At 41.5% G+C, this 26,452-nt stretch overlaps 1 protein-coding gene across 2 annotated transcripts in view; it reads left to right on the top strand.

Annotated features, from left to right (window-relative positions):
* The first annotated feature begins 3,558 nt into the window (after positions 1–3,558).
* The window catches only part of GRTP1 (growth hormone regulated TBC protein 1), a 37,963-nt gene continuing 15,069 nt past the window's right edge, over positions 3,559–26,452 (top strand). The window contains exons 1-5 of one of the 2 annotated variants that reach the window (XM_064440084.1): positions 3,562–3,758; positions 5,473–5,624; positions 12,427–12,585; positions 19,508–19,632; positions 22,833–22,929. In XM_064440084.1, the coding sequence (XP_064296154.1) occupies positions 3,721–3,758; positions 5,473–5,624; positions 12,427–12,585; positions 19,508–19,632; positions 22,833–22,929 (571 nt within the window). In that variant the 5' untranslated portion in view covers positions 3,562–3,720. Of the gene's footprint in view, positions 3,759–5,472; positions 5,625–12,426; positions 12,586–19,507; positions 19,633–22,832; positions 22,930–26,452 lie in introns of both variants that reach the window. The other variant, XM_064440076.1, reaches the window with a different exon arrangement.

A 26,452-nucleotide genomic window follows, 5' to 3' on the forward strand; every position in this document is an offset into this window, starting at 1 on the left:
TGTCTGAATGTGATGGTGGCATTCCTTAACCTCATTAGCTGGATGAATCATCTAGTCCTGGAGCACATTGTGCCTAGGTAGGAATACAGACTTGCAGTGATTAAAATATATCTATATAAATATATACACACATATGTTTACTTCTTACTGGATATTTCTATACTGCCAAATCCGCTTAATCTAAACTGGTTTCCCCAAGTATGGATAGCAGATTTTTTTCAGGTCATGGGAAAGTAGCTTAAGCCAAATAGATGCTGACTAGAGTACCAACAAAGCAGGGTATGCTTGCGTGGCGCAGTTTACTAAATACAGACACAAAGATGAGTGGCTGTATGACAAACCACACAAGCTGGGGAAGCCATGTATGCTGTGGGAATTTCATTGCTTACTTGGGATACTACAACACCCAGTCACTAGCAAGAATTATCTTTTGATCTCTTCTCCAATGCTGCCGCAAGCACATTTTCTAAACAGGGGCTATTAACTGTTTCATGAGCGGTTAGGGGTTTTTTAAAACTTACTGTCTGGATCTGGAAAAGCAGAGCTGCTAGCTTTGTTGGGAATGGTGTTTCTCACTGGTATTTCTCAATGAACAGACTCACCCGTGCCATCTTAAAAATAGCAGGCACACTATATCCACACACAACATCTATATCCACACACACCTTATCCCTTTCTTAGTCCTATTGCACTTTGCTCCCCACTAACATCTTGTTTTCATTGACCTCCCTGCGGCCAGCGGAAAGAACCTCATGTAAGAAAACTGACACATTTATGATACACAAAATAATAAAAATATTTCTTCCATTCTTGGACAGATAAAGAATCCTTACGGCCCCCACAGGCAGCCGAGGAAATACTTCCAGGCACAAATATTATCAAAAGCTTTCTCCTGATGCTCCTTCCCTAGTTCCGGCCTAAAAGTAACAACGGGCTTGGGGGTGGTATGTGAGGAGCTAGGCGATGTTTCACCACTGCTGATATGCCAGGCACACGTGGTGTAGTGCACATTTCACAGCTCTGGGAAGCGTAAAGCCATCCCAGACTAATTCCTGACAAGGCTGAAAATTTTGCTGGTATTGTGATTTAACAACTGCTCTGCAGACACAAGTAGGGATGAAATACAGGGTATAAGACAAGCGGAGCTTTGAAGGCCTCAGCATGTGAAACACTTGTCTGCTGTCTTCATCTGCCTTTGCAGGGAACACATCTAAATGCCTACCCTTAAAGGGAAGTCACTATTTTAAGGACTTACTCTGGCAGCAGCGGGATGGGAATTTCTACCAAACACATTCACCATATTGTAAAAACTTCAGGGACAAGGTTCAGATCCAAAAGGGGGAAAAAAAAGTTACATAAGGTATATTTCCTTTGTGCCAGGTGGTAGGTAGGAAGGCTGTGAGCTTCACTGCTCTGAACGTCACTGACTGAAGTCTGCCCTCCTGCATGCTGCCGCTGCCACCAACTCCTTCAAAAGTAAAGGGTCAAAAATAAGTTCAGATATAAGATAAAAAAAGTAAAAAAAAAATCTGCTGATCACAACACCAAGCACATGCATTTTACAGATTCAAGGGTTTATGCATTAGTTTCTTTGAATGCCTTTAAAAGCAGCATGATATAATCTGCCCAGAAGAGAGCAGCATTGACACCCTGTGAAGGACAACCAAGGTATTACCTATTGCCAGACGGTTGGCTGGTTCATATTATCAGCCACAACATGGGGACGCAGTTATTGTTACAATTGGCACTGAAATTTAGGAATTATTTCTATTAATTGATTAACATTCTAAGTAGCTTCCTTAAGAGGAGTTATGTCAGGTCTCTTAATAGGAGCCTTTGTGTCAAACAGGCATAAATCTGAGAGAACCACAAAGTCATTATGCTTGTATTAATGCAACAGAAACTGTATATAACATTTAAGGCTTGCTGACAGTAAAAATGCACCCGTGGTATACACAAAGCTAGCCTTGATGCTCTGCAGATGTATTCTTAATTAATCACAGAAACAATCTCCTGTTTGCAGGGAACTTTTGGCAGATCCATTTTAAAAGGAACATGCACCAAAGAGCCTGACATTGTCAGGTGAAGTTATAACCCTCTTACCAAACAAGCCCGTGGCTTCAGGATTTCGGGGAGAAAGGGGTATTCTGCCTAACTGAGGCTTCCTTCTCTTCTGTGGGACAGCATCGCCTCCTATTCACAGCTCTGCCAAGGATTTTCTATGCAACTTTGACCAAGTCACTGGGGCAGAGCTGTTTGCAGAGCGTGCCTCTGCCTACACTATGCCAAGGCAACGCTGGCGGGATGTCAAAGCACAGGCTTGGCACAGGCACTGGCTGGCTCTCCCCTGGCTGGTTTGTAATCAGGTTCCAGTCCTGCCAGTACCCGAGTGTGTTTGTGGCGCCGCACAGTAATTTGAGCGGGACCACCCTCCTGCAAGAGAAGCCCTATGCCTGCTGAAGCACAGAATTCCCACCCCCACCCCCCAAAAATTATTATGTTTTGTTGAACAATCACGAACTTTTACAACACTGTGATGGCAGTTAAACCAAGTACAAAACTCTCTATTTTTCCCCTGCCATAGGAGCTGAACTACTTCCACATTTCTGTGTGGGTGATTGCCTCTGATCCCACAGAGAGGAGGTAGCTTTCTCGAGGAGTGTGTTGGGAGGGAGCAACTGTTGATCTCCCGTGTGAAATCCCATCTGTTCTCTTCAGCAACTCTTACTCGCTGGCTGAATGAGATAATGTTTCTCCGGCAGTAGCAGTAATTTTCCAAGCACTTTGCTCGGTGCAAAGTCAGAACTTGATTCAAAAAGGACAAGCAGGGATTTAATTTCGCTCTCTCCCTTCTGTTATGCAGTGTGTTGTGAATTAGGCTGCTGGCAGTCAGGTAGGGCAGAGTCTGGGTGGGTTTCAGGGTTTGTTCAACACTTCTGAAGACAAAGAGCCTTGTGCTAATATTAGAGGAGGATTCTGGAAAAGGGAAGCCTTTTTGGGTGTTATTTTGGGTATTATTACTCCACATTTTTGACAACCTGCCATTTATTATTTAAAGCATATTTAGATGATTGTTGGTTTATGGTGGAAACTAAGTCAGCAGAAGATAAATGTAACAAAGCATTGACTTTAATGAATTATTTGGAGAAACTAAATGGAAGAGTGCGAGGATTTGGGGGAAAAAAAGCCCAAACAAACCAAGTGAACTTAAACAGCAATACGACCACCTCTTCTCGCCAGTTACAGGGAAACACCTTTGGTTTGAAGGGCCCTACCTGCAGCTGCTCTCCCCCTCTGTTATCGAGACATTTCCCTCGCGCTAAAATATCTGAATTTTCTTCCAAGGTGTGACAGAAATACGTGTGAAACACGCAAAGGTAAAGCAATATCATGACACATCCAACACCTGTTCGCTGCCGAGGTGCCGGGGCCCCCGGACCCCTCCACCCGTCGGAGGGGAGCGGCGGGGGCCGCACAGGTTAGGCGGGCCCCCGCCTGGGCGCCGCCCGGCCCCGGAGCTGCCCTGCCCGGCCCGGCCCCTGGCAGGGGAGGCGGGACCCGGCGGCCGCCCCCGCCCCTCTGAGGCCGGCAGGAGAGTTGAACCCGGGAGCCGCTTTGCATGGGGCCGCGGCGCTGCTCGGTCTGAGGAGCGCCTACCCCGCGGCCGAAGCGCTGCGATCCCCACTCGGGCCGGGGGGAAAGGCCAAGCGCGGACGGCCGATGGAGAGGCGAGAGGACGGGCGGGAGTGGCCGTACAGGTAAGGCTGCTGCCGCCGGCGGCGCTTCGCTCCGCTTCCCCCGCCCCGGGCCCCTCCGCGGGCGCCGGCTCTGAGGCGAGTCCGCCGTACCCGTCCCCCCCCACCCCCTGTCGTGCCCGACCGCGGCCGCCTGCCCGCTTCCACCTGGGCTCTCCTGGGGCCGGGGAAGGGGGAGGTCCGGTCCCCTTTAAAAATACCGCTTTTACAACTTTCCTGGGAATCTGCGAGGGGCAGGAGCGGTGATTCGGAGCCGGTTAACCCGGGGAGAGTGAAACGTTCCTCCCGGTGTGCTCGGGGATGTGAAAGGGCGGCGGGAAATGGCTGAGGGAAATGGCCGAGGGGGCTCCGAGGGGAAGCCCCGCCGCGGAGGGATGCGGCTGTCCACCTAAGGGCACCTGGAAGTAAGGACAACCTTCGCTGCCTGGAGGCGGGCGAGGGAAGGTAACTTCCTTAAAACCGTACTTCCTGACTCTTTTTATTTTCCCTTTCCACCTCAGGAATGGAGTTGAGCATGGAATTAATCTGTACTTGCAGCCTGGACAGTCACAGTCGCAAATATAAGATGTGGGTTTTTTTTTCACAGAGGTGTTAGGATTTTTTGAGTGTTCTTGCGTTCTGTGTCTTCAGAGAAACCTGTTTCAGGGGTTTCGGTGTTTTTTACACCTGTGCTTTTTGTGTTAAATTTGAGGAGTACGTGAATACAAAGGTGACTTCTAACTGCCGATTAGGTAATGCCAATTTGAGGACTGAATATTAAAATGTTCCTCTTCTGATTCATGCTGTATTACCCGTGATGATCTCGTGAGCTGGAGTTTACCCAAGGCTGTGCCGGTGCTGCTCCATGGGCAAACTCCTCCTCTGTGAATGAAATAGGCAGTGGTTCTTGGAAGTTAAGCCTCGATGTCTGTCTTGCCAACTTTTCTGCGTGGACAGACCCCTCTGCCTGTTTAAGTTCTACAAACCCTGTGAGTGCTCTGTACTCCAGTGACAATCGGCAGGTATAAAGCGTCCTGGGAAGTTGCCATAAACTGAGTTTAGCAAGGTGACTTGATATATCAAGCTAGAACAGAACCAGACTTGCAGTTCTGAAACACTATCAGTGCCATGCTGCCTGAGATAATGTGATATACCATTGAAAAATCGTTAATAAAATAAGCACTTTTGATGCTACCTATGAAGAAGGTTGACACAAGGATTTGTGTGTTTTTCCAAACCCTATACTTTCATGAAGATAATTTCAGAAATAAGCCGTTCCGAAAATAATCTTTGTAACTTGTTCTTTTTGTTATTGTTTTCCTGTGCAGAACTGCGTGGAAAGTGAGTTCAGGCCATATTTGAGTTGTTGTGCTATACCTTTGTACTTTTCAACCATTTGTATTATGGAGAAAAACACCTCCCAGACTTCTGCGTGGTCGTAATTTGGATCAATTTTGTACACAACAGATCCTTTGCTCTAAAAACTCTGTACTTCTAAAAGTAGTGAAATCTGTAAAATTGACTGAACAGTGCATGTTTAAATTAATTTACTTAAAGAGCTTTGATATGCTAAATGGAGTGTAACAGTTTGTGTAAAGTAGGTTTCTGTTAGGAGGAGGTAGTTTTGAGCTGCTTTTGGAAATAGCAACTGGAAGTTATTTAAAGCATACTTGCATACATTTTTTTCAGCTGTAGGTATGTAGAAACGTTTGTACACGAATTCTTCTCTATTTTGTAGGGTTGATCCATATGGGTTTGAAAGGCCAGAAGACTTTGATTATGCATCCTATGAAGCATTCTTTTCCAGATATCTAGTGGTACTCACTAGAAGAGCAATAAAATGGTCCAAGCTCCTAAAGGGGAATAACAGGATACAGAAGAGTTTAAAAGGTGAGTCGTATGCCTATTTATAGGTAAAAGCACATTATGTTGGAACTAATATAAATTGTATTAAATGGGTTTGCATTTTTGAATGTTAAATACTATTTTTGTCTTCAAATGAAAAACACTAGTATAAACAGTAATAACACATAAGCAAGTATGCTGTTGTTAGGGGAATTGTTGATTTGATTTAAAGCTTGCAAAGGAGTAATCCTTCTTTGGCATACACTATAATATGTTATTACATCTGTAAGCCAGAGGTTATGGCCGCTGGCACTTCAAGATGCCATTTTACAGCTGTTTGTTGTATTGCTCTGTGGTCTCTTTAAAAAGACATGAAATTATGTAGAAGACACTGTCTTGAACCCCAGGGATCAGGGTGTTAGGGCTCTCAGTTGCTGGCTCTCGGACAGTTTTTTAGATTGCTGAGATTTTTTAGCTCTCCTTATCTTCCTTTTGTAAAATGACATTCACCTCGCAACTAAAAAGATGTGTACTAAAAGCTGATGCCTTACTGTGTGAAGAAAGTAAAATTAATGCAGGAGCTAATGCAACATAGGAAAAATGCTGATGGAACTTGTCATGGTTTCAGCTGCAATAGAGTTAATTTTCTTCACTCTAGCTGGTATAGTGCTGTGCTTTGAAATTAGCATGGAAAAAAACCTGTTGAGATAACACACAGATGTTTAGGCTGTTGCTGGGCAGCGCTGATACTAGTCAAGGACATGTCTAGCTTCCCATGCTCTGCTGGGTGCACAAGAAGCCGGGAGGGGAGGGGGCACAGCTAAGAGAGTGGATTCAAACTGACCAAAGGGATATTCCATATCATGTAACGTCATGCCCAGTATGCTACCTGGGAGGGGCTGGCCGGGGGAGGGAGGGAGCAATCGCGGCTCGGGGACGGGCAGCGTCGGTCGGCGGGTGGTGAGCGGTTGTATCGTTCGTGTTTCTGCGTTTTTGTTCCCTGTTTTCCCTTTCCTCCCTTTTCCCTTTTATTATATTAACCTTACTGTCATTATTATCATAATCATTTATCATCATTATTCTATTGTAGTTATTAAACTGTGCTTATCTCAACCCACAAGTTCTTTTGCTCGTCCGATTCTCTTCCCCATCCCACAGGGGTGGGGGGGGGGGTGAGCGAGCGGCTGCGTGGTGTTCAGGTGCCAGCTGAGGCTGAACCACGACAGAACTCTTAATGGCTGCTTCAAAAAGCAAGAAAACCTGTAGTAATATTTTATCTTGCAAGAGAGACAGGGAAAAATAAATGGAGGGAGTCAGAAGGTGGCAGGGAATCCTGTGAAACTAAAGGAAGGGGGGTTTTCCTCCCACTCTTTCTCTGGGTTATTTTTTCATATAAGCATCTAAATTTTCCTCTTTGCTCTTAATGATGCTATTCAGCTTACTTTCTCTTGGGAGTCTTTTGGAGTTGGGCAAGGTTCTCTAGAAGTATGTTAAAGAAAAAGTGAGTAAAACTAAGCAAAAGTTAATCAGGCACTGACTGTAACGTAGCTGAATATTTAGAGGTGTGCTTCAGGTGCAGACTTTGACTGCTGATTCTAGTGGTTTTGTTGGTTTGGGGTCTTTTTTTTTCTTGGCACCAAGAATGGGATGATAACTAGTGAGACATTTTAAGTATAAGAGTGTATTTAGTGTATGGATGTCCATTTTAAGGCTGAGGAATCCCAGAAAATGTAGGTTTGAGCTATTGCTGCTCGATCATATGCCACTAACCAGAAAGCAGCTACTTCTACACTCTTCATTTTCTTCCAAACGTAAAGAAGCTTTTGTTTAGGGCGTCAAGTTTGAATATAGTGATAAGTGTGCGGTGTTTTTGAATTAGTGAGGATTTTGAGATTTTGCAGAACTTAGTCGTCTTGTTGTGGTAAAATAATCTCAGGTTTTGATTAATCGCCGCCTTCTCTTAAAATGTGTGAACTGTGACCGTGGCAGCTTTTAGCAATTTCTGCGAGTTTGTTACATTTTTCTTCCCTTGTGTTCCCTGTAGACACAGAACGCTACTGTGATACAGTGTGAAAGCCTTCGGTCTTATTTCAGAGTCAAAACTTTGACCAAATCTCTCAACTTGTCCACCAGGCTTTAGTACTGATGGTTCTGCTGCCTCACTAGTCACGTAACAGCAGTAACGGTTAATGTGGTATTAATCATCTCTAACAGGCTACTGTTTGTGAAAAATGGGATACTGTAAATCCACTGAGTGGACACAGGCAGCGGCTCTTGACTCTAGCAAGCCCTTGCAGGCTGGTGCATCACCTTTGACATTACTAACATTTGCTAAAGATATTTGGATTTGTAGACTGCATTCTCATGTATATATGTAATTCTAAGGAGAGTGACTGGAGTAAGTAATGTTGAGGAAATGCATTCTGGGCGTAAATTGAAAGTTGTTACAATAAGCCTCCCTCATTATCCTCAGCTGATACATCAGAAGAGGAGAGCAACAAGTTAACCTGTACAATTACTGATTTTTAAATACTTCCCTCCTTATATCAGTATTAAGATTGAAGTCTGTGGCATATGCTCTTAGAATTATGTAAGCAGTTGTTTAGGTGTGTGCTTTATCCTGCAAGATGGTCCTGCAGTGATTTCCTTGCAGGCAGGCAGAGAGCAGAAGGTCTGCCTGGTGATGCACTAAATTTCCCTCCTCCAGGACCTGACTTCATTGCTGTGAAGCTTTGCTCAGGAGCTGCTGGTTCTGATTAAATTCTCCTGTGCTGCAAGTCGGCCATAAGCTAGAACTGAGAGGGATGTTTCATTTGCCGCTTCTCCACACCCCCCCCCCCGAATACCCATATCCTCATTTTGAGTTCTACTGGGGCCTTTTCTAAATGCATCCTGCGCTGAATAGACATGAGAGAGGCATTGTACATGTGGTATCTCAGCAGCTCCCCATCCATTTGTCTTTACACATAGAGAATCTCATAATTCCTGTCCAGGTGAACAGGAAGAAGTGATGACTTGTGTTAAATTTTCCAGTTTGGAAATGTGGTGTGTTCACATGCTACTGTGTTTGCCTCACATCCAGGGTGGTATGTATGTATGTAATTCTGTTCTACTGTCAAGAAAAATAATTAGATTACATTTTAACAACAGTAATTAAGCAGTGTATCCTGTTACTCTGGATTACAGCCTTCCGGCAGGGCAGGTCATAGGAATTTCGGCTGACAGTTCCTTTTGCTTGTTCTCCAGTCTCTTCCTTTTTGCTGTTTTCTGATATTTTGTTTCCTCCTCTACCCTTGTTATCTTTGCTGTCTCCCCTGCACATGTGAATTTTCAGTCAGCGTTTAGTCACTCACTCTCTGCCACTATTAAGATCCTCGTAATTTTTGCTGTTCTCCATTTGGCCGCTATCTTTATGGAACCAAAAGACAGTGTTCTGCTCTGTCGTGTTTACAGGCAGGCAACAAACTGTCTGACGTAATTGCCCAAAGTAGCTTAATTCTGACCAAAAGCATGCGATGTATAAAAAATTTGGCTGTAAGTGGATTAGTCAAAACTGACCAAGAGCAGATGGTGCTTTCTAGTCTTTGAGGCTGATAAAATACAGTGAAAAGTGAAAGTAGTGGTACTAACCAGTGGTTATAACAGGACCTGGTTAGGTCCCTAGCCTGGTGAGTTAGTGCAAGGAGCATCCTAGAAGTTCAGGTTTTGTGTTTGACTGCAACTGAACATCTACAGCACAGATCTGCTTTGATTCTTCTGTGATGTATTCACAAAATAAAACTTTCAATTCCTTGCTGTATTCAGCTGTTTTCAGCTCTTTCCTGAATTTTTCCTCTAGGGCCCATGTTAGTTTCCTCAGCATTCAGCAGTAGTTGTTAGTAACCAAAAAGTGCAGATGCTTCTCAGTCACACTCTTCTAATATTTTAGACAAGATAAATTTTATTTTTAAATAAACTTAGTCTATGGTGTGCAGTGAAACAATGGTAATGGGGGTAAAAAGGTAAAAACAACTTTATCTAGAAGCAAAAGCCTCCAAAATTTTCATATTCTACCATTTAACAAGGACAGGCAGGTTTAAAGTGAATCACCTATTTTTAGATCTTGTTACTGTAAGTAATGCACAGTATTGGAAAATGTTAATTTCTGCATATTTTTCTCTTGAAGTTACTTTGGGTATTTATCAGCACTTCTGGACTACTACCCTGTGATGTAGCTGTTTTTTCTTATAACAAGAAAAGCATTAATAAAGCATGACTCTAAACCTGCAGAAACTGGCACTGAGTGTCAGAGGTAATGGAATTAAGACTGCTTTTGTTTGCTTAAAAGATGGTGTTTCATATTGTTAATGAACAGAGGCAGAAATATCACATGAAGATGTTTCTTTACTGCGATGTTTTAAAGCTTAGACTGCGTTGTGTACACTGGTTGTCCTGGGAGTGATTCTGCATGTGGATACTCAGGGCTTGGTGGTATTCAGCAGTGCTACTTTTGAGATCAAGGCCTTGGTTTACAATGGGAGTTGGATGGCTGACTGGAGGCATTGCACAGTCTGACTTAATCTGTGAAAGCTTCTTAAATCTTATAGTGGGAGGCTATTCTGCAGCGTGGACTGTTGTGGGCTTTTTAGTTCCTAAGGATAATGTGGAAGAGGGCCTATAGAAAACAAAATAAATAGCTATTTATTAAAAACAATATGATTTTCTGTATACAATATAACATGTATAAATAATATATAAAAACATTGCAACTGTCCTTATTTTCAGAACTACTTTGCTGCTTCTGTATGCCAGGTTGCAGATCCTGGCAAGTGTGGTAGTGGTGCGAGGAAGAAAAGTGCCATGTAAAGGGCTTTCCATTCCTCAGCGAGTGGGGGAGCTGGGGTAGGTAGTCATTTGGGGCAATACAAACCTATGGCTGTCTATTGCCATGAGAACGATGATGCTGAGGAATAATGAGTGTATGCTGTGCTGCAGGGCTGCTTTCCCCTTGTGCCAGTGTCAAAGGCTTGTTCCTGCTTTTCTTGAATTTAATGTGTGTTGCTGGATGTGGATGTTGGCTATGCTTTCAGAATTGACAGTTGTTCAGGAAAAAAACCCACATTGGAATTGTATGTCAGAATATGATAATCCAGTAGTTTAGCCAGTAAACCTGCTTCAGGAGACATTTGCAGGCTCATCCAAACGTCTCTTCTTGTTGACCTAAATGGGACTGGTTCCTCATACTCATTCCTATGTTTGCTATGTCCATCGATAGGATTTCTTGAGCATGAAGAGTTCAAATCTTGGTGGTTGTGGATTGTTGTTTTTAAAGAAAAAAACCCCAAGATGAAGCAGGGATTATTAAACAACCATGGAAACAAGTAAATTATTTTCAGTCTGTCTAAAAGAAGATTGTAGTTAAAGTTACTTTACAGCTAGAACAGTAGAGACTGTAGCCCACAGTATAAATCCTCATTGAAAAGTTAAACAAAAACTCTACCCTGCAAACTAGGTGTTTATTGCAAATGTTAAGGGTAGGAGTTTATGTCTCTTAGAGAAAGTACCAGATTTTAGATGGGTTAAATGTCCATTAGAGATGCATGGATCTCTCTTGACACTGGGAAAGCAGCTTTGACTCCTAAAGGATAGGCAACTATGATTAGGTGGAATGTATTTAGAAGGTGGCTGGCTGAGTTGTTGTAAAACCTTGTTTTACTCTGCTGTTTTTAAGGCCTTTAATTCAGGCAGCATTTATTTTGAGTTACTGATCTTTGTGATTGGATAAAACCAGATTAGGCAATGATATCTTGTGTATGTGTGTGTCTGTGTGTGTGGGCAGGATAAAAATCTCCATTTTCATTTGAGTCCCATAGAATTTAGGGAGGAGAAGTTAATAGTTTAATTGATGTAGGTCATTAATTTAGTAAGAAATGTCTGGTTCCTTTGTCAGTTTCTTCTCCCTGAAAAAGCAGAAAGATCTTAAACATCTGTGATCTGTTTTTTTGGGTCAGAAGGGGTAATGCTGATTTAGGATTATTGTACGAATGAGCAGCAACCAGCATTGACTCCCTATTAATATTTTTCATACCATTCCCAGGAGGAAGCTGCTTTGGCTGTCATTAGCCTGATGCTTCTTCCTGCAATCTTGCATCCTAGTTATTTACACTGAATCATCTGCTTAAAAAAAAAACAACCCAGTGCACACCCTGATGATGAATATGATGCAGGAGATAAAAGCTAATTTAGATTTGAAGAGACTTCCCCAGTTATTCTAGGAAAAATCATCTGCTGCTCACTCATATCTCCAGAGGCTCATTCGGCAGTAGCCACATATTTCACGTTTCTCAGTTTCTGCTATGATTTCAGTGGTCTGGTGCTAAGCTGAAATCCTAGGGTTATGTTAACATGGCCGTTTATGCTAAAGTATAACCAAGCAAAGGGAAAGAGCTGTCATGTCAGAGGCCATTGGTAATATAGGGACAGAAAGTCTGTTCTTTGGAGTGAAAAAGATCAAGGGGAAACATTGCTGTTCATATCTCCAGCCGGAAGGAGGGGAATGAGAGGAAAGGATTAAAAATCCTAATGGTGGAATAGAGGAGGGAGGAAAGCCTGGGTCTGGAGATCTGTGTGGGGAGTCTGAGTGGCAAGAATTTAAGGGTGCATTTAAAGTATACTGTGTAGCTGAGAAGGAAATGCTTATCCTAAATGGCAGCATAGGAGAGAAAGCATAATAATCTCTAGTCAAGAGTTTTCCTATGACTTTCTGTTGCTCATTTCCGAAAGAAAAATACAGCTGGATTTACTTATTTATTTAAAAACAATTTAAAAAATAAAAAAACCAAACCCCACCAAACTTCTTGTTTTGCAGTGAAGAGATATATCAGGAAAGGCATCCCCAATGAACACCGTGCATTGATCTGGATGATTGTGAGTGGGGCCCAAACCAACATGGAACAAAACCCTGGGTATTACCACAAACTGCTTGAAGGAGAGAAGAATGACAAGCTGGTTGAAGCAATCAAAACAGGTTATTGTCTTGATAACACTGTTTCTGTCCTGTGTCCGTAAATGTTAGAGATCAAGTTATGTAATGGAAACTTTCTGTAGTAGTGGTTTAAGTGCTGAATTAACATGCAAATTAGATTAGCCTTAAGCTCTTTAACAGCACAGATCTTTCCAGGCTATTCAAGTGGTCAAAAGCTTTAAGGAAGGTTAGAAATCATTGGGGAAGGAACTGAGAACAAACTAGAAACATTATTATGTCATCTCCTAAGCGATGGAAGAGTTATAACTTCATACCATGAGACCTGCCTTTGGGCCTGTTTCTCCTTATTTCTGTCCCAGTAGGACACTGGAAGAGCAGCAGGGATGGTTGAAGATATGTTACAGTGGCTGTATGAGGCAGGTGAAGTATCCTAGGATTTCAGCTTGAGGAAGAAGACTGCTGAGAAAGAGCTGCTGATAGACCTATATGAATTATAAATGGTGTAGAGAGGGTGAACGGGGAGCAATTGTTATTTGTTTCTTGTAAGGTAAGAACCAAGGACACTGAATGAAATTTACCATGCTGCAGGATTAGAAGAGCATATCACTGACTTGTGGCAGTTGTTACTGGAGGGTGCTGCTGGGGCCAGAAGTATGAACTGGTCTAAGTAGGAATTTGACAAACTGAGGGGCAGGGAAATCCACCTGGTACATGAAATCCTAAACACTAAATGTAAACCCCTGACAGAAGGGAAGTGTTGGCGGAGAAATACCCCTCCTCTACTAATCCAATTTCGTATGCGTTGTCAGTGAACGTTGATCAGTGGCCAATATTGGTGATGGGGTATTAGGGCAACCAGATGTTAGACTGGCCCACTGCGTATTTAAAAGAGGCAGCAGGGGAGGACAAGCAAATAGAAGTTTGATGTAACTGATATTTGTCCTGAAACTCTTCAGCCTGCTGCAGCAGAGTTTTTGTAGAGAAGCTGATATTGACTGAATTGCCCAATTAATGAGTCAAGAGGTTGGGCTGTGATCTGGACAAGAACAATGCCACGGTTGTTTTGTTAGAATGGCAGGTGCAGTTGTCATCTTTTTCCTCTTGAAAAAGCCAGGTAGTTAAAGTTGGGGGTTTATGGCTTTTTATTCGAGTTAAATAACCATCTGAACACTTCAGTTTATGCTGAGTTTCTCCTCTGCCTCTCCCTGCAATGGCAGCAGCACTGTGGGCTTTTGGGACTACACGCCTCAGTGAGGCATTTTGTAGCATAAACTTTCATGTTCCTACAAATATGGTAAGGACCTGGCGAAGGATCAAACTATTCAGTTGGGATGCAGCTGCTGCAAGAGGGAGTTGCAAACAATTTCTTTTCCAGTACTAGACAATGACATGAAGGGTCATATCATGGCAGTAGGTGGCTTTTCACACAGGTTATACCATGAAATAAAAATATTTCTGTGGCAGAGGAAACATGATGGAAGAAGATAAAGATCTGTTTGTGAATTATAGAGGAAATAAAGTTTTGGAAGAGCTAGTGCATTGAGTGGAAAACTGCAGAAGAGAAAACTAACAAGGAGCAAGTGAGGGAAGGGAAAAAGAAAAATGGGTTGGATGGTTTATTGGAGGGAGGGGGGGAATAAAAAGAGGACCTTGGACTCCAGAGTGATAGATTTCCCTTCTAGAAAGGAAGAAACTATGTGAATGTATGAGGGAGGGAAGGACCAAAGCATTTAAGGTGAATGGAAACTTGGAGTTTAATAAACCTAGTCCTCCTGTTGACTGCAAATTCTATAGTGGGCTTTAGCTGAGGACTGTTTCAGTGTGAATTGTTTGACATTCAGTTTGTTTCTGTCTGTGTTGTTTTCCTATCACTGTAGTTAATTTTAACAGTAAACTAAGATGTGGAATCTTGCTGCTGTTCACTTTTCATGTCTGCAGTTGCCAAAATTTTCAGGCAATCGTGCTGTATTTTGTCCTGCAGTCTAGCTGTAAAGTTATAGCCCAGGACAATGCTGCGGTTTAAAAACAAGAGAACAGCAACCATGCTGCTTTTTTTTGGGGCCTTTTTTTTTTCTTAGGGTTAGGGACAGGAGGACAAGGCCAACCAAAGACTTTATTTAAAATTCAATTTAAAACATGTATAAGAGCCAGTGTGTCATGTTTCTTTTACGTACCCAGAAGCTCCAAACAATTTTCATGTATGTTTGAAACTGATTTTCAATATGGGAATGTCTTTAATGGGATATAATCAGGTTTAAAAGTGCAGGTAGAATGTGTAGGGGAATGGCCTAATCTTCAAAGAAAAAATCTGATAGAAGTCTTTCAGCTAAATAAATCTAAACTGTCCTTTTGCCATTTTTTTGCCCTTTAACTTGCTGATTCTTAACTGATGGGCTTTATTGCTGATTTTGTGTATATGATATTTGCTGTTTGAACGTACTTTCTCCTACATTTCTCTAAAAAAAAAAAAGAGCATAAACATAAAAATAAGACCTTAAAGAATGCAGGTCTCTAAATTTTGATGGAAATTTTCTGGGCTTAATTTACATATGCTTTGCTCTTCATGCCCTAATATAGTAAAGTTTAGTAGGACAAATGACGCTGGCAGGATAAAATGTGGCTGCTCTCCTAATGCAAGGGCTACCTGCTGGTTACAAAAAGGCTGGGGTGTAAGTTGACTTAGCGTCCTTGCAGTAAGTCCCCCTTAGGCCGGGCTACTGAATTCCAGAGTAAGCATGTCTGTGTCTGCAAGGCCTCTCACAATCACGTGCAGCTAATATCCACGTTTCCACTCTTGCATTTCATGAGGAACAGTTGTAGGTGCTGTGAAACCCAGGTTCTGATATTTACCAGTCAGCGCCCTGAGCCTGCACTGCACTGCACTATCTGACTGCGTGGGTTGGACAGTAGTTACAAGATCTTAGTTTAGTTTGTGATGGCTTCAGAAAAGTAATTCAAACAATACCCATTGCCACTTCACGGGAGACACTGAATATTTTACTACCAAGCACTAATAAGGTTCTCTGGGGTTAAACTATTAGTGAAGGTTGGGAATTTTTACATGGGTTTAGGGCATTTAACCATGCAAGAGCAAGGAGAACAGCAGTGTCAGCTCTTTTGGCTCTCTGTAAGAGAACCCATATCAGGTTATATCCAAGCAGCAACCTCAGTCTGGTCTGAACAGCTAAAGGAAGATCTGGAGGAGTAAAATGTGTAGTGATGTTTCCTCAGAATGTTCTTCCTCATCCCCAGTTATCTGTGGCTTGGAGTTCCTGAGTCATATGCTACATGTTTGTAGTTAATAGCACCAGATGAGGAAAAATTTCACAAAAAACCCTGTTTGCTCCTTTTTCATATCATCTACCTTGCTCGTGATTTTGCAGATTTGTGCTGTCTTGCTCATAAGCTCTAATCTACCTTGTTTTATGCTATGTATGGTAGCCATTTCATACCTGTGATCTTCCTTGTTGCCATTCTCTTCTGTAACTTCTCCAATTCTGATATCACCTTTTGGAGATGAAGGGGACTGGAAGTTATGCAGGTGCTTCTTAGATTCATACAGTGGCATTACTGTTCTTTCGTAGGAAATCCTAACTGTGTTTGCTTTCTTGATTGCTGCAAGCTATTGAACTGTTATTTGGTACTGGTGGTGAGGGGTGTCAGGCTCAGTTTCTCTGATTTTAGTTCATAGTAAGCTTGACCTTAACTTAAACAAACAAAAAAAAACCAGCCAAACCTCCAAAACAATTTCTAGTTCCAGGTGATGCAGGGAAAAGCTTGAAGATGAGACCTAAATATCTAGTTGTAACAAATTTAAAATACCCTTTATTACTTGTACAAGTCGAAATTGATGACCTAACCTTATTATTCTGGAGGTTTGCAGTGGAGTTTTTGAATGCTTGTAGTTGGTGGTTGAGGTGAATTTTTGTTCTGCTCTCTACTAAGAAAGAAAGAAAAAGAAATTACCTGCCTGGAAGCTGTTCAGAGCAGATGCAAGTTACAGACGTAGCAGCAGTAAAGAAGTGACTGTAAGTGTAGTAGAGGATGTTAGTACTTGTGTAATTTCCAGGGCACTGTGTCTGGGAGTGGGAAGCACCTGGATACGAAGGTAAGAACAGAAAGGATGGGGTAGCAAAATGAAGAAGGTTGACTTGTTCGTGCCTGACTTCTGAAGTACTCTAAATATGAAAAGCACAAGACTGGTACAAAAGCATTAATTTTCTGGACTACACATTTACATTTCTTTGCTCCAGAAAACATCAACAATTGTGATACCAGGTATCGAAATAGATGTCTGTTTTATAAACTGAGGCTAATGTGGCTTTCTACCTATATTTGTATAACTGAATGCGAGGTAGAAATATTGCAGACTTGTGAAAGGGAAGAAACAAGCTAGTAGTCTTCTCATGGTTGCTGCACAGAGATAAATCAACAGAAAAGGAAAGGTGTTGGTTTTGTTTCACAGCAGCATAATACTGCCACCTCACAGCACTGAAAGATCATTTAAAAAAATGCTTTTGGGATTTAATCTGAATTTACTGCAAAGGAGTAGCTAGTCTTTTCTTTGTGGCCTTCTTCCTGGTCCCATGCTCCTATACCTAGTTTGGTTATAGCCAGCAGATCTGCACACAACCACAAGATGGTCATGGTTTTGGGGTTTATCTAGCAGTATAAAGTCTTAATGTTCATTTCCCTGCTTGAAAAAAACTCTGATTTTTTTTTTTCCCCAAACTGGACTAGTTTGAGGCTGTGTTCCTTTGGATGCTAATGTCTGTCAAGAATGAAGTAGGTTAATGGATAGCAGGTCAGAGAGTGGGCTGCATGGAGTTGGAGAACGTGTTTGGATGTCTGCTCTGGGACAGGTGTAGAGAAGTGGAGGTAACTGCTCAAGTCAGATGAACAGCTCTCACCTGATCCTGCCATTTGCCTTGAGTCATCTCTGGCAGCCATCTTGTAGTACGGTAAAATGTATCCGTTTGTGTGTGCTTGGGGAGCGGGTTGACTTCCCTCACCTTGCAGTCAGAGGAGCCTCAGAGCTGGAGGAAGAGGGAGAGCATGCAACTGGAGCAGAAAGGGGAGGATGGAGAGGAAGCAGGGCACCCTGCTCTTGTGCCAGATTATTACCTTGAGGGCACCAAGTCCTGTGAGACCATGCCCTATATCTTCGATTAAAGGTAAAGACTTTTAGCTCTTGTATCTTGTTTTTGTCCCCATCCCTTCCCCCAAATCAAAATACTGTTAATAAATATAAAGAAAAGTTTTAAATCCTTCATAAAGTTAGGGAAGACTTCCCCCAGTCCTTGTGGGAAAAACATGCTCTGCAATCAAATCAAATTGGATCTTATTTTCTCAACTGCAGGCCTTCCTCAGGCTGTGAAGTTGAAGATGAGTTTGGTTTGAGTAGTCTCTGCTCTGTACGTGATGGGCTTTTCATATTCCCCCCTCACCCTTGTTCTGCATTGCTAAGAGGAAGAGCCATAACTGAAATGTCAGCATTAATCTTTTCTGTAACATCCAGCATATACTTTAATAAACAACAAATTTTGATTATGCAAATATTATGCTGCTCTTCCTATGAAGAAGAAACAAAACAAATTTATTTATCCTATACTGGCAGTTGCTCAAGTCCTTTTAAAAATAGTCTTTTTTTCCTTGAGGTTTTTTTTTTTTCAGTCATGTGAGAGATGAGGTGAAATATTTCCGTGCTCTCCCATTTCTCTAAGTGATTTGTTAACTTTAAAAGGAAGAAATAGTGATTAGGGTGATAACTTTTTAATGCTTGTGACTTCCATGACATTACTTGTGATTTTTGGGGAGCTGTCTTCCTCTGGTTGCTTACAGCTCAACTTTGTATCAGAACTGTAACAGACTTCTTCCTTTATGCAGGAAAAGGCAGATAAGAAGTCATAACTCTTAGGGTATAGATCTCTGTACAGTAGTGCTGTTACTGATTATTTTTTTTTTTTAAACCCAATATTTTTCTTGCTAAATATAACCAAATCAACTATTCATATTTTATCAATGTGTTTGGTTTTGAAAATCTTTAAAGTTGCTTTTGAATAGGACTCTTCTCCCAACTTAAACATCTAAAAATCAGATACACAAGTCTGGACTAGTGACCTTGGTTTCCCTCTTTATAGAGTGAAACAGGCCAAAAATTAACTCTGCCTGTTTCTTTCCAACAACTAAAGGGAGTTTTGGGTGACTAGATTGAACTTGCATGTCTAATTTTTAGACCTTTGTAAGGACAGATGAGTCCTACTATTCACGTTTGGTCTGGAAGAAATGAATGTTTTGAAATGTCAGTAATTGCATAGTCCTTACTTGTTTTAGGATTGAGCTTGAAGCTTTGCTGCTTGGATATCAAAAAAATCGCCCTCCTTCATCAACAGAGAAGCAACTTTTCTCATGGTCACATCATGGAGAAACTTAAAAACCTTTAAAAAGCTGATTTAAGTCACCAGCTGAAGAAACAGGACTTTTTTTTCTTTTTAGCTCTTTGGGACTGTTTGGTAGAAGTTCACTTAATAAGTCAATTGAAAGTTCACCTGTTTTGTTATGAGAAATACGCTTCCCTAGAGGCGCAGCTCATTTCATGCCACTTGGATAGATAAATTTGGTATGTGTTGTTTCTGTCAGTCTAAACGTCTGGTTTGCTTTCATTTAAGCCTTTGCAGTCAGACGTTGAGAGAGCCCAATCTGCAGGAGAATTTCTTTAGTACTGCTTGAAATTTATTTCTGTACACTAACAGGATTCATCTTTCTAGGAATGGATTATCCTTGAATGCGGATGGCCTTCTGGCCAAAATGGAGGTAAAGCTGTCTCTTAAAGTTGATCCACCAATACTACAGTTCAGTGAACCAGAGTGAAGTTTCAGTTGTACTTCAGAAGAGCTGTAAAAGTTTGTTTGGAAAGTGAAGGAGGGAATGGCTCTTAACTTTATTCTTTCTCCCTTTTGTCTAGACATGAACAGAACATTTCCAGATAATGTAAAATTCCGCAAAACTGCTGATCCCTGTTTGCAGCATACGCTCTACAACGTGCTGGTAGCATATGGGCATCATAATAAAGCAGTAGGATATTGTCAGGTATGTAATCACTGTTTTTTAAACAATGCTGCATTTCACCAGTGATAATTGTTCTTGTGCATTTCTAGAAGCAGATCCACAAACTATTTCTGTTTTTAAAATGGCGATGGGGAGGGAAATTAATTGCTTCAGGCAAGTTCAAATGTCCTTGTGAGTTTCTCTGTGGCCTTCTTCGAAGCTAGCTTGATCACGTTTGGTTCCACTTGTTAGCTGCAAAATAAATGTTTTGTCACACGTGGTTGTATCAAGATTAGTTGCTTCAGAGAGGAAGAGAAAGCAAGCTTGCCTTTTCATCTTCTTCCCGCCTGCCATCTTTCCCAAGAGTCCTTGGTACATGTGACGAGACATCCTGAGATCACTATTTCCTTTGTTTTCACTGTCACATTTTTCAAAATACAGGAAGAACAGCATTCATCCGACATCATGTAGTTGTGGGGGAAAGTGGTAGCATTTATTTGGTGCCATCTTCCAGTGTAGTCAGGCAAGTAGGAAGAAACTTGTTTGAAATTCAACCTGATACTGCTTAGAAGGCAGCTCAGAAAAGCTCCAGTCCTCATTGCCAAGTACTGTGAAGTTTTCTGTGGGGCACAAAGTTGATTTGTGACAGTAAAAAAAAAAAAGAAGTGGCCATCTTCAAGGATCATAAAGAAGCAGAAACTGTCATGAGCAAAAGGTGTTTTCAGTTCACTTAAGTCCTCTCCTCTCTCCTCCCCTTCCTCACCAAGGGTACATATGCTAACATATACCTCGTGTTAGTTGAGAAAGTTAGTACAGTAAATACAACTGTTCCAAAGTTAAAGGAACACGAATTGTATTTGTTGAAATCTGGAGAGGAGAAGACTTAGAAGGACTTAAACCTAGACTGAAGTCACTAAAAATTCTGAAGTCACAAAAATAATTTTTTGTATCCCAACTGTTTTAGTACAGAAATTATTTGAGGAATGGGAGTAAAAGATGAATGATTTTTATTATTTCCAGTATTATGTATCTATTAAAATTTTTATATTTTGAGACTAACAGAAGGGGTTATATGGAATTATATAACAATTATAAATATTCTCTTTTGCGTCAGACTCCTATATAGAGGTTGTCATACCCACAAACATACATAACTTCTAAACCATGCTAGTTTCTACCCAAAATATATGTCCAACTGTTACTAAAAAGTCTTGGTATATTAACTAATGGACTAATCTTTGCATTTTACCTTGACATTATGAATACCAGAGATGAAAGAAAAAGACTTGAAAAGCCTTATGTGATTTCTTTTCAGCTCTGGTCTCCTCACAAGATGAATGTTATCTTTTCTGGATAAATAATTAGAACATAAACCAAAGGTCAACATCTGCTTTCGAAGGCATGTTGTAAATCAAGAGAAGTTTCAGGAAACCACCTTTTCTGTTAGTGAAGCAGCAGCCTTCATCAAGATAGATATAGTGATACCCACTGCATAAGAGATCCTGTAAATCCTAGAAAACTCAGAGTGAAAAATGGCTTTTTTTTTCTCAAGTGTTTTGCAGAGCTCTTACTCACTGAAGGCCTTTCAAGGGTGATTTCCATAATGCTAGTGAATATCTGGTACTTACTGGCATTTAAGTCTCCCATCCGGGTGTGTATTAGGCTCTACATTGTGATGCTGTGACAGTGGTACAGTGTTGCCTGCCCTGGTATATATAACCTGCAAAATTTGGTGTCCTGTGAACATACGTCCCAGAGTGGGTTTTGGTCCATGCCGTGTTAAATGTCAGCCTCTTGCCATCGTAGATGCAATTACTAAGATAACTGTCCATGTGGAAACAAATAGTTGCCTTCTTAACTAGAAGGCCAAGCACTGTGTAAGGCCATGCAAGGTCTATTCAAGCCATTTGTGTAACAACTGCTGTAGTGACTCAAAGCTTGAAAATGAAACATCGGAGAAGATGCAGTGTCCTAATATTTCCATGTTCTGAGAGTGTTGTGAGGCCTTCTGAGGTGGGACAGGTGAGTCAAATCTGTTGAATGCAAGAAAAGAGATCTCAGTTCAGAGAGAAAGTCGTAGCTTCCAGAGGCTGCAAGGGGTGTTCTTTTTGGTAGCTGTCATCTGGCTCACAGCCGTAATTGGCAGCACACCAGGGACCCCAGAGACAGTGGTGCCTGTGGCGTTAGGCATGCTGGAGAAGTCCATCTCGGGGGGAGAGAGAATAGGGAAAAGGCCAAAGAAAGGGACGAAACAGAAGAAGGCAATGTAACTAACAGCAGCCTTCATAGCCTGTAAATGTTTAAAGATAATCTTCTGTTAGCTTAGGAAGACTTTGGGGAGGTTTGCATCTCAGAGGCAGCTTTTGTATATTGTCGTACTGATGTGGTGTCTGTTATTATGGTTGTTGGCTTGTTTACAATGAAAAGACATACTTAAAAAAATGCTTAAGGAAGTGGACTACTGTGCACCTAAATCAGTTACGTTGCCATAATTTGGCAGTGTTATGGTGGATACAAGAGGAAAAAAAAGTGCCTGAGACAGAAGCAATACATTTACAGGGAATACTACTTCGTGACCTGCATGTTCTGTATGCTACTTCTCCAGTTGCACAGTTGCAATTTGGCCAGTCATGACTTGACTACTTTTGACAAATTTTCTGGTAGCTCTTCCAATCCCCCCCACCTCCTAGTGTTTACCTTCTGTTTGCATGTTGAAAGGCAGGAGATGTAGTGGCCACTCATTGACTAGCATGTGAAGTACTGGAGGTATTATGGAACCAAATGACTTGTATACGGTCATTTGAGTTAAGCAGCAACAGCTTGTAAAAGCTGCTGGAGCTGCAGCTTTTTACTAGAGTGTTTGGGTCAGGCATTCTCCTGCAGCTGCACTGTCTACCTGCAGGTGTATTGTGTTTGTACTACATGTCTAATACAGCTGTGTTTTGGTTCTGGTCAAAGCAGTCTTTTGGATTTAACAAAAAAAAAAAAAAAAAGAAAATTGAAGGTAAATTATAGACTGCTAAGCTCTTTCTTTTCATTTTTTTCCTCTCCTTGATCTTTGTTAATAATTCTTGTTAGCTGTCACCATGCAGGTTTAACAACTTACTCAACTGTTGGCCTTTATTACTAGATTTCACTTAATACGCCCACTTTGCAGAATTGTAGTAGTTAGCCCTTAATCAAAAGAAATAAACTAGAAACTCATAAGCATATGCATCTTAAAACCATTCTTTCTATTTCAGGGCATGAACTTCATAGCTGGATACCTTATTCTTATTACAAAGAATGAAGAGGAGTCCTTTTGGTTGCTAGATGCTCTTATTGGAAGAATACTGCCTGGTATGCAAAAATGTGTATAGTTGTATTCATATATTGGAGCTTGGCTTTTATTTTATCTTTGCGTTCCTCTCCATTTTTAGAGGTTTTAGATTTTAAAATGGACTTGCATGGACTGAAGATTCTCTAGGGTCCTGGAAATACAGGGCAAAGACACAGCACACAGGCAAAACTTGTCTGGTTTGTAGTCAGATTTTAGTCTTGATGCAGTGGTTTATGTATATGTTAATTTGCAGTCTTACTTATACCTGTTAGGTAGATATCTTCTTCTATCAGTATGATGCTGGGGAACAGGACTTGCGAAGGTTTCTGAGATACGATAAGAGACACAGATGAAGCAGTGGCTGCAGAACAAAGATGGGAGGTGTGCACAGTTTGAGCGCAGAGCCTGAAGTAGGAATTGCCGGTGGCTTGAAGTAGGAATTGCCAGTGGCTTGGCTGGAGGCAGCGTGAGCTTTCTTTAGAGGTATTTGGCGAGGTGGTGGTAGTTTCTGCTGTGTCCCACACTTCTGAGCGGGGATATCTTGGGCACTTTACACATGGTGATTTCGAAACAAAGCAAACGTATGTCAGAATCCCTGTCGGTGTCTATGTGAAGTTCTTGTCAAAGCTGTGTTATAATCAATGGTGATCTAGCTGGGTTGGTCAATAGAGTCCAGATGGAAATTCTGCACACCCTAAGCTATAGGTAATATCTACATCTCATCAGTTCAGTAGCCCTCTGGGTTCCCTTGCCTGGATCTCTGGGTTTGCAGGAGGTATTTATGCACTGAATTTTGCCCTGTGTATAAGCTGAATCTCACCACATGCTTGGAGGAGTTTAAAACCAAGCAGTCGTCAGACACAGCTATATTTTATACTCCTGTGAAATACATTTGTGAATGTTCTTTCCTGGGATTTAATTACAGAGGAAGAATGGTTTCATCGTGAATTCCCATTAGCATTGCAGAGGACTTACTACAGCAACACCCTTAATGCAAAGCCGTACTCAAAATGGAAGACTAATTTTTCTACAAGGAGATTTTGAAATTCCCTATTGGCCTGGTTTTGCTTTTGAACAGATGTTTATTCCAAATGGCTAGAGACTGAATTTAGTATGACAGTGTCAACTAAGTGCTGGCCAAGGACATCAGGGTTGATACTTACTTTCATTTTTGCTTCTTTCTGTTCTTGTTTAAGATTAAACAACAAAAAAATGTGTATAATTCTTGATTCCTTATTGAACAGAAGGGAAAGACTTTGAGAAAGAAGGAGAAAGAGCTGAGGGAATCTCTTAATGCTTTTGAATGAATGTAAGAAATTCTTTTACACTGAATACACCCTATAGAAACTCAGGTTTTCCTTGCATATAAGCAGAGCGGCTGGACTTCGTTTGCATATTGAAGGAGTAGAGACAAGCAGGGAGTGCTATGACTTGTTGAATCAATCTGCAAATATTTGAGGGTCTGCAGCCTTGAAGTTTACTTTCAAGCTATAAAAAAGGTCTAAAGAAAACTCTCTGTTGCTTTTGCTCAGCCTTGAGACCTATAAGCTGCGCAAACAGGTCAGAGACTTGAGGGTTGCTGTCTGCCACGTGACCTGCCACTGGCTGACATCAGCGGATGTCTTTCCATTGACATCAGTGTGTGAGGGATAAGGCCCTCAATAAAAGGCACATTTCACTGTGATGGCAAAGTGATGGCAACTTTGGCTTTTAATCTTTTTGATAGTCCTGCATGTCTTTATTTGGGGCAAGGGAGTAGATTCAGAATTTTTTTATTAATTGTTTTTTGGTAGGGATCTTACTTTATTCTGTCATAAGACCTTTAGTTTTTCTTGTATATCCTTCTTCTATGCGTTGCTAATACCTAAATGACAAAAGTTGCTTTTATTTTTTTTCCCCTCTTAGTTGTTGAATTTATCTTACACCAGTAGCATTGGTGATGAGAAGAAACTCATATTGTGAAAGGCAATTACTGTGTGTAAAGACATACATTTACTGAAGTTATATTTATAGATATATTTTTACTACCCTGTTTATAGATATATTTTTACTACCCTGTGACAAGAGTCTTGTTACAGACTTTGGCCTGGGTTCAGCACATCCAATGAGGCGTCCGTCTGAGGTGCTGAAGTTAGAAACACGCGTGCTTATGTTTCTTTGATAGTCAGTGGGGAAGGGGATATCTGATCAGAATTGCTGATCTGAGTGTGCCTCTATCTCCTCCACAGTCAGTTTTAAGAGAGCTTGATGTGTTTCTTCCAGCTTGGGCACCTCAACAAGTGACCAAGTTAGGTACTATTAATCTCTCATGTAGTAAAAATATTTGTATTGAGTAATAAAAAGCTTTATTGTCAGAAAACTTGTTGGCTGATGCTCTACCCCACCCCGAATTTTCCCTCCCTTTTATTCCCACTACCCTCCTATATCATGCTTGAACTGTGCATTTACAAAAGTCAGAGCATGACGGATAAAATAATTGGCGTAATTTCAGTAAAGTAGTGCGTGTGTATGTGGGGGAGAGAATCAGACAGGCAGGCTGTCTGCATAAAGAAACTAACTCTGGTAAGTAAGTACTGCCCTTCTGTTAACAGTGCAAGGGAAAGCGCATTTCAGTTTAAAGCCTTATTATTATTTGTTGGGGAGGCAGAGAAATATTGTATATTCTCCAGATCTTCAGAGGGAAAAATAGCAATCATTTTTTGTTGGATGTTAACAGTCTGATTAGCCAACATTTTTTCCTTTAGTTTCGTTGCTGATGCTCTTTTCCTTGATATGTTCGTGCAGATTGTAATGCATTTTCCCCTTTCATGGCAACGGATGCCCCTCCAGGTCATGTCCTCATTTTTTTGAGTGTGTCCTGTCACAGCCAGTTAAATCAGTGATGATTTAGGACAATTTAGCAATACCTCCTCTGCCCTCTGCTGTGTCCCGGTGAATGCTCCCTTCCCCTGGCCTACAGGCATTTAATTACATTAAACAGCTGCTCAGTACCTTGATGCTGACAGTGTTGTTTTTTGGTCAGCAGATGAACCAAGCCAGCCACAGATCAATGTCATTGATTAAAAAAAAATGTTGAATGTGACAGACGGGAGCACTAGTGGCAGCTTTCTGGGGAAGAGACAGAGAAGGGCTCCCTAAGCTATGGCTCACCTTCCCTCTTCTACTGCTTTTTAGGTCTGGGTGGAGGTACGTACCATAGGATATGATGAAGGTGTAACTGTTCCACCCACTGACAGGAGTGGGACAATTTGGGAGTGGGACTCCATCAGTAGAGGTTTTCTGGATGAATTGTTCTTTTACACTCAAGTGGAGGTGGCACAGCTGGAAGAGTGAGCCAGCAAAAGCTACCATTGGGTTTGTTGGTCTGTGGAGTCGTGTGCGTGCCGTTCGTCTGGCTGAACATAACACTGCTGGGTACAGCTGGGTGAGGCCAGAAAGATCCTGCTTCTGCTAAAGCCAAGCCCATAGTCTCCTGCCTGTTGTGTCTGTCAGCTGCTCAACCAGGGATTTGGAGGGATTAGGAGCATATCTCATTTAAACACA

Source organism: Phalacrocorax carbo, chromosome 1 (assembly GCF_963921805.1).
Source record: "Phalacrocorax carbo chromosome 1, bPhaCar2.1, whole genome shotgun sequence".
Taxonomy (NCBI): domain Eukaryota; kingdom Metazoa; phylum Chordata; class Aves; order Suliformes; family Phalacrocoracidae; genus Phalacrocorax; species Phalacrocorax carbo.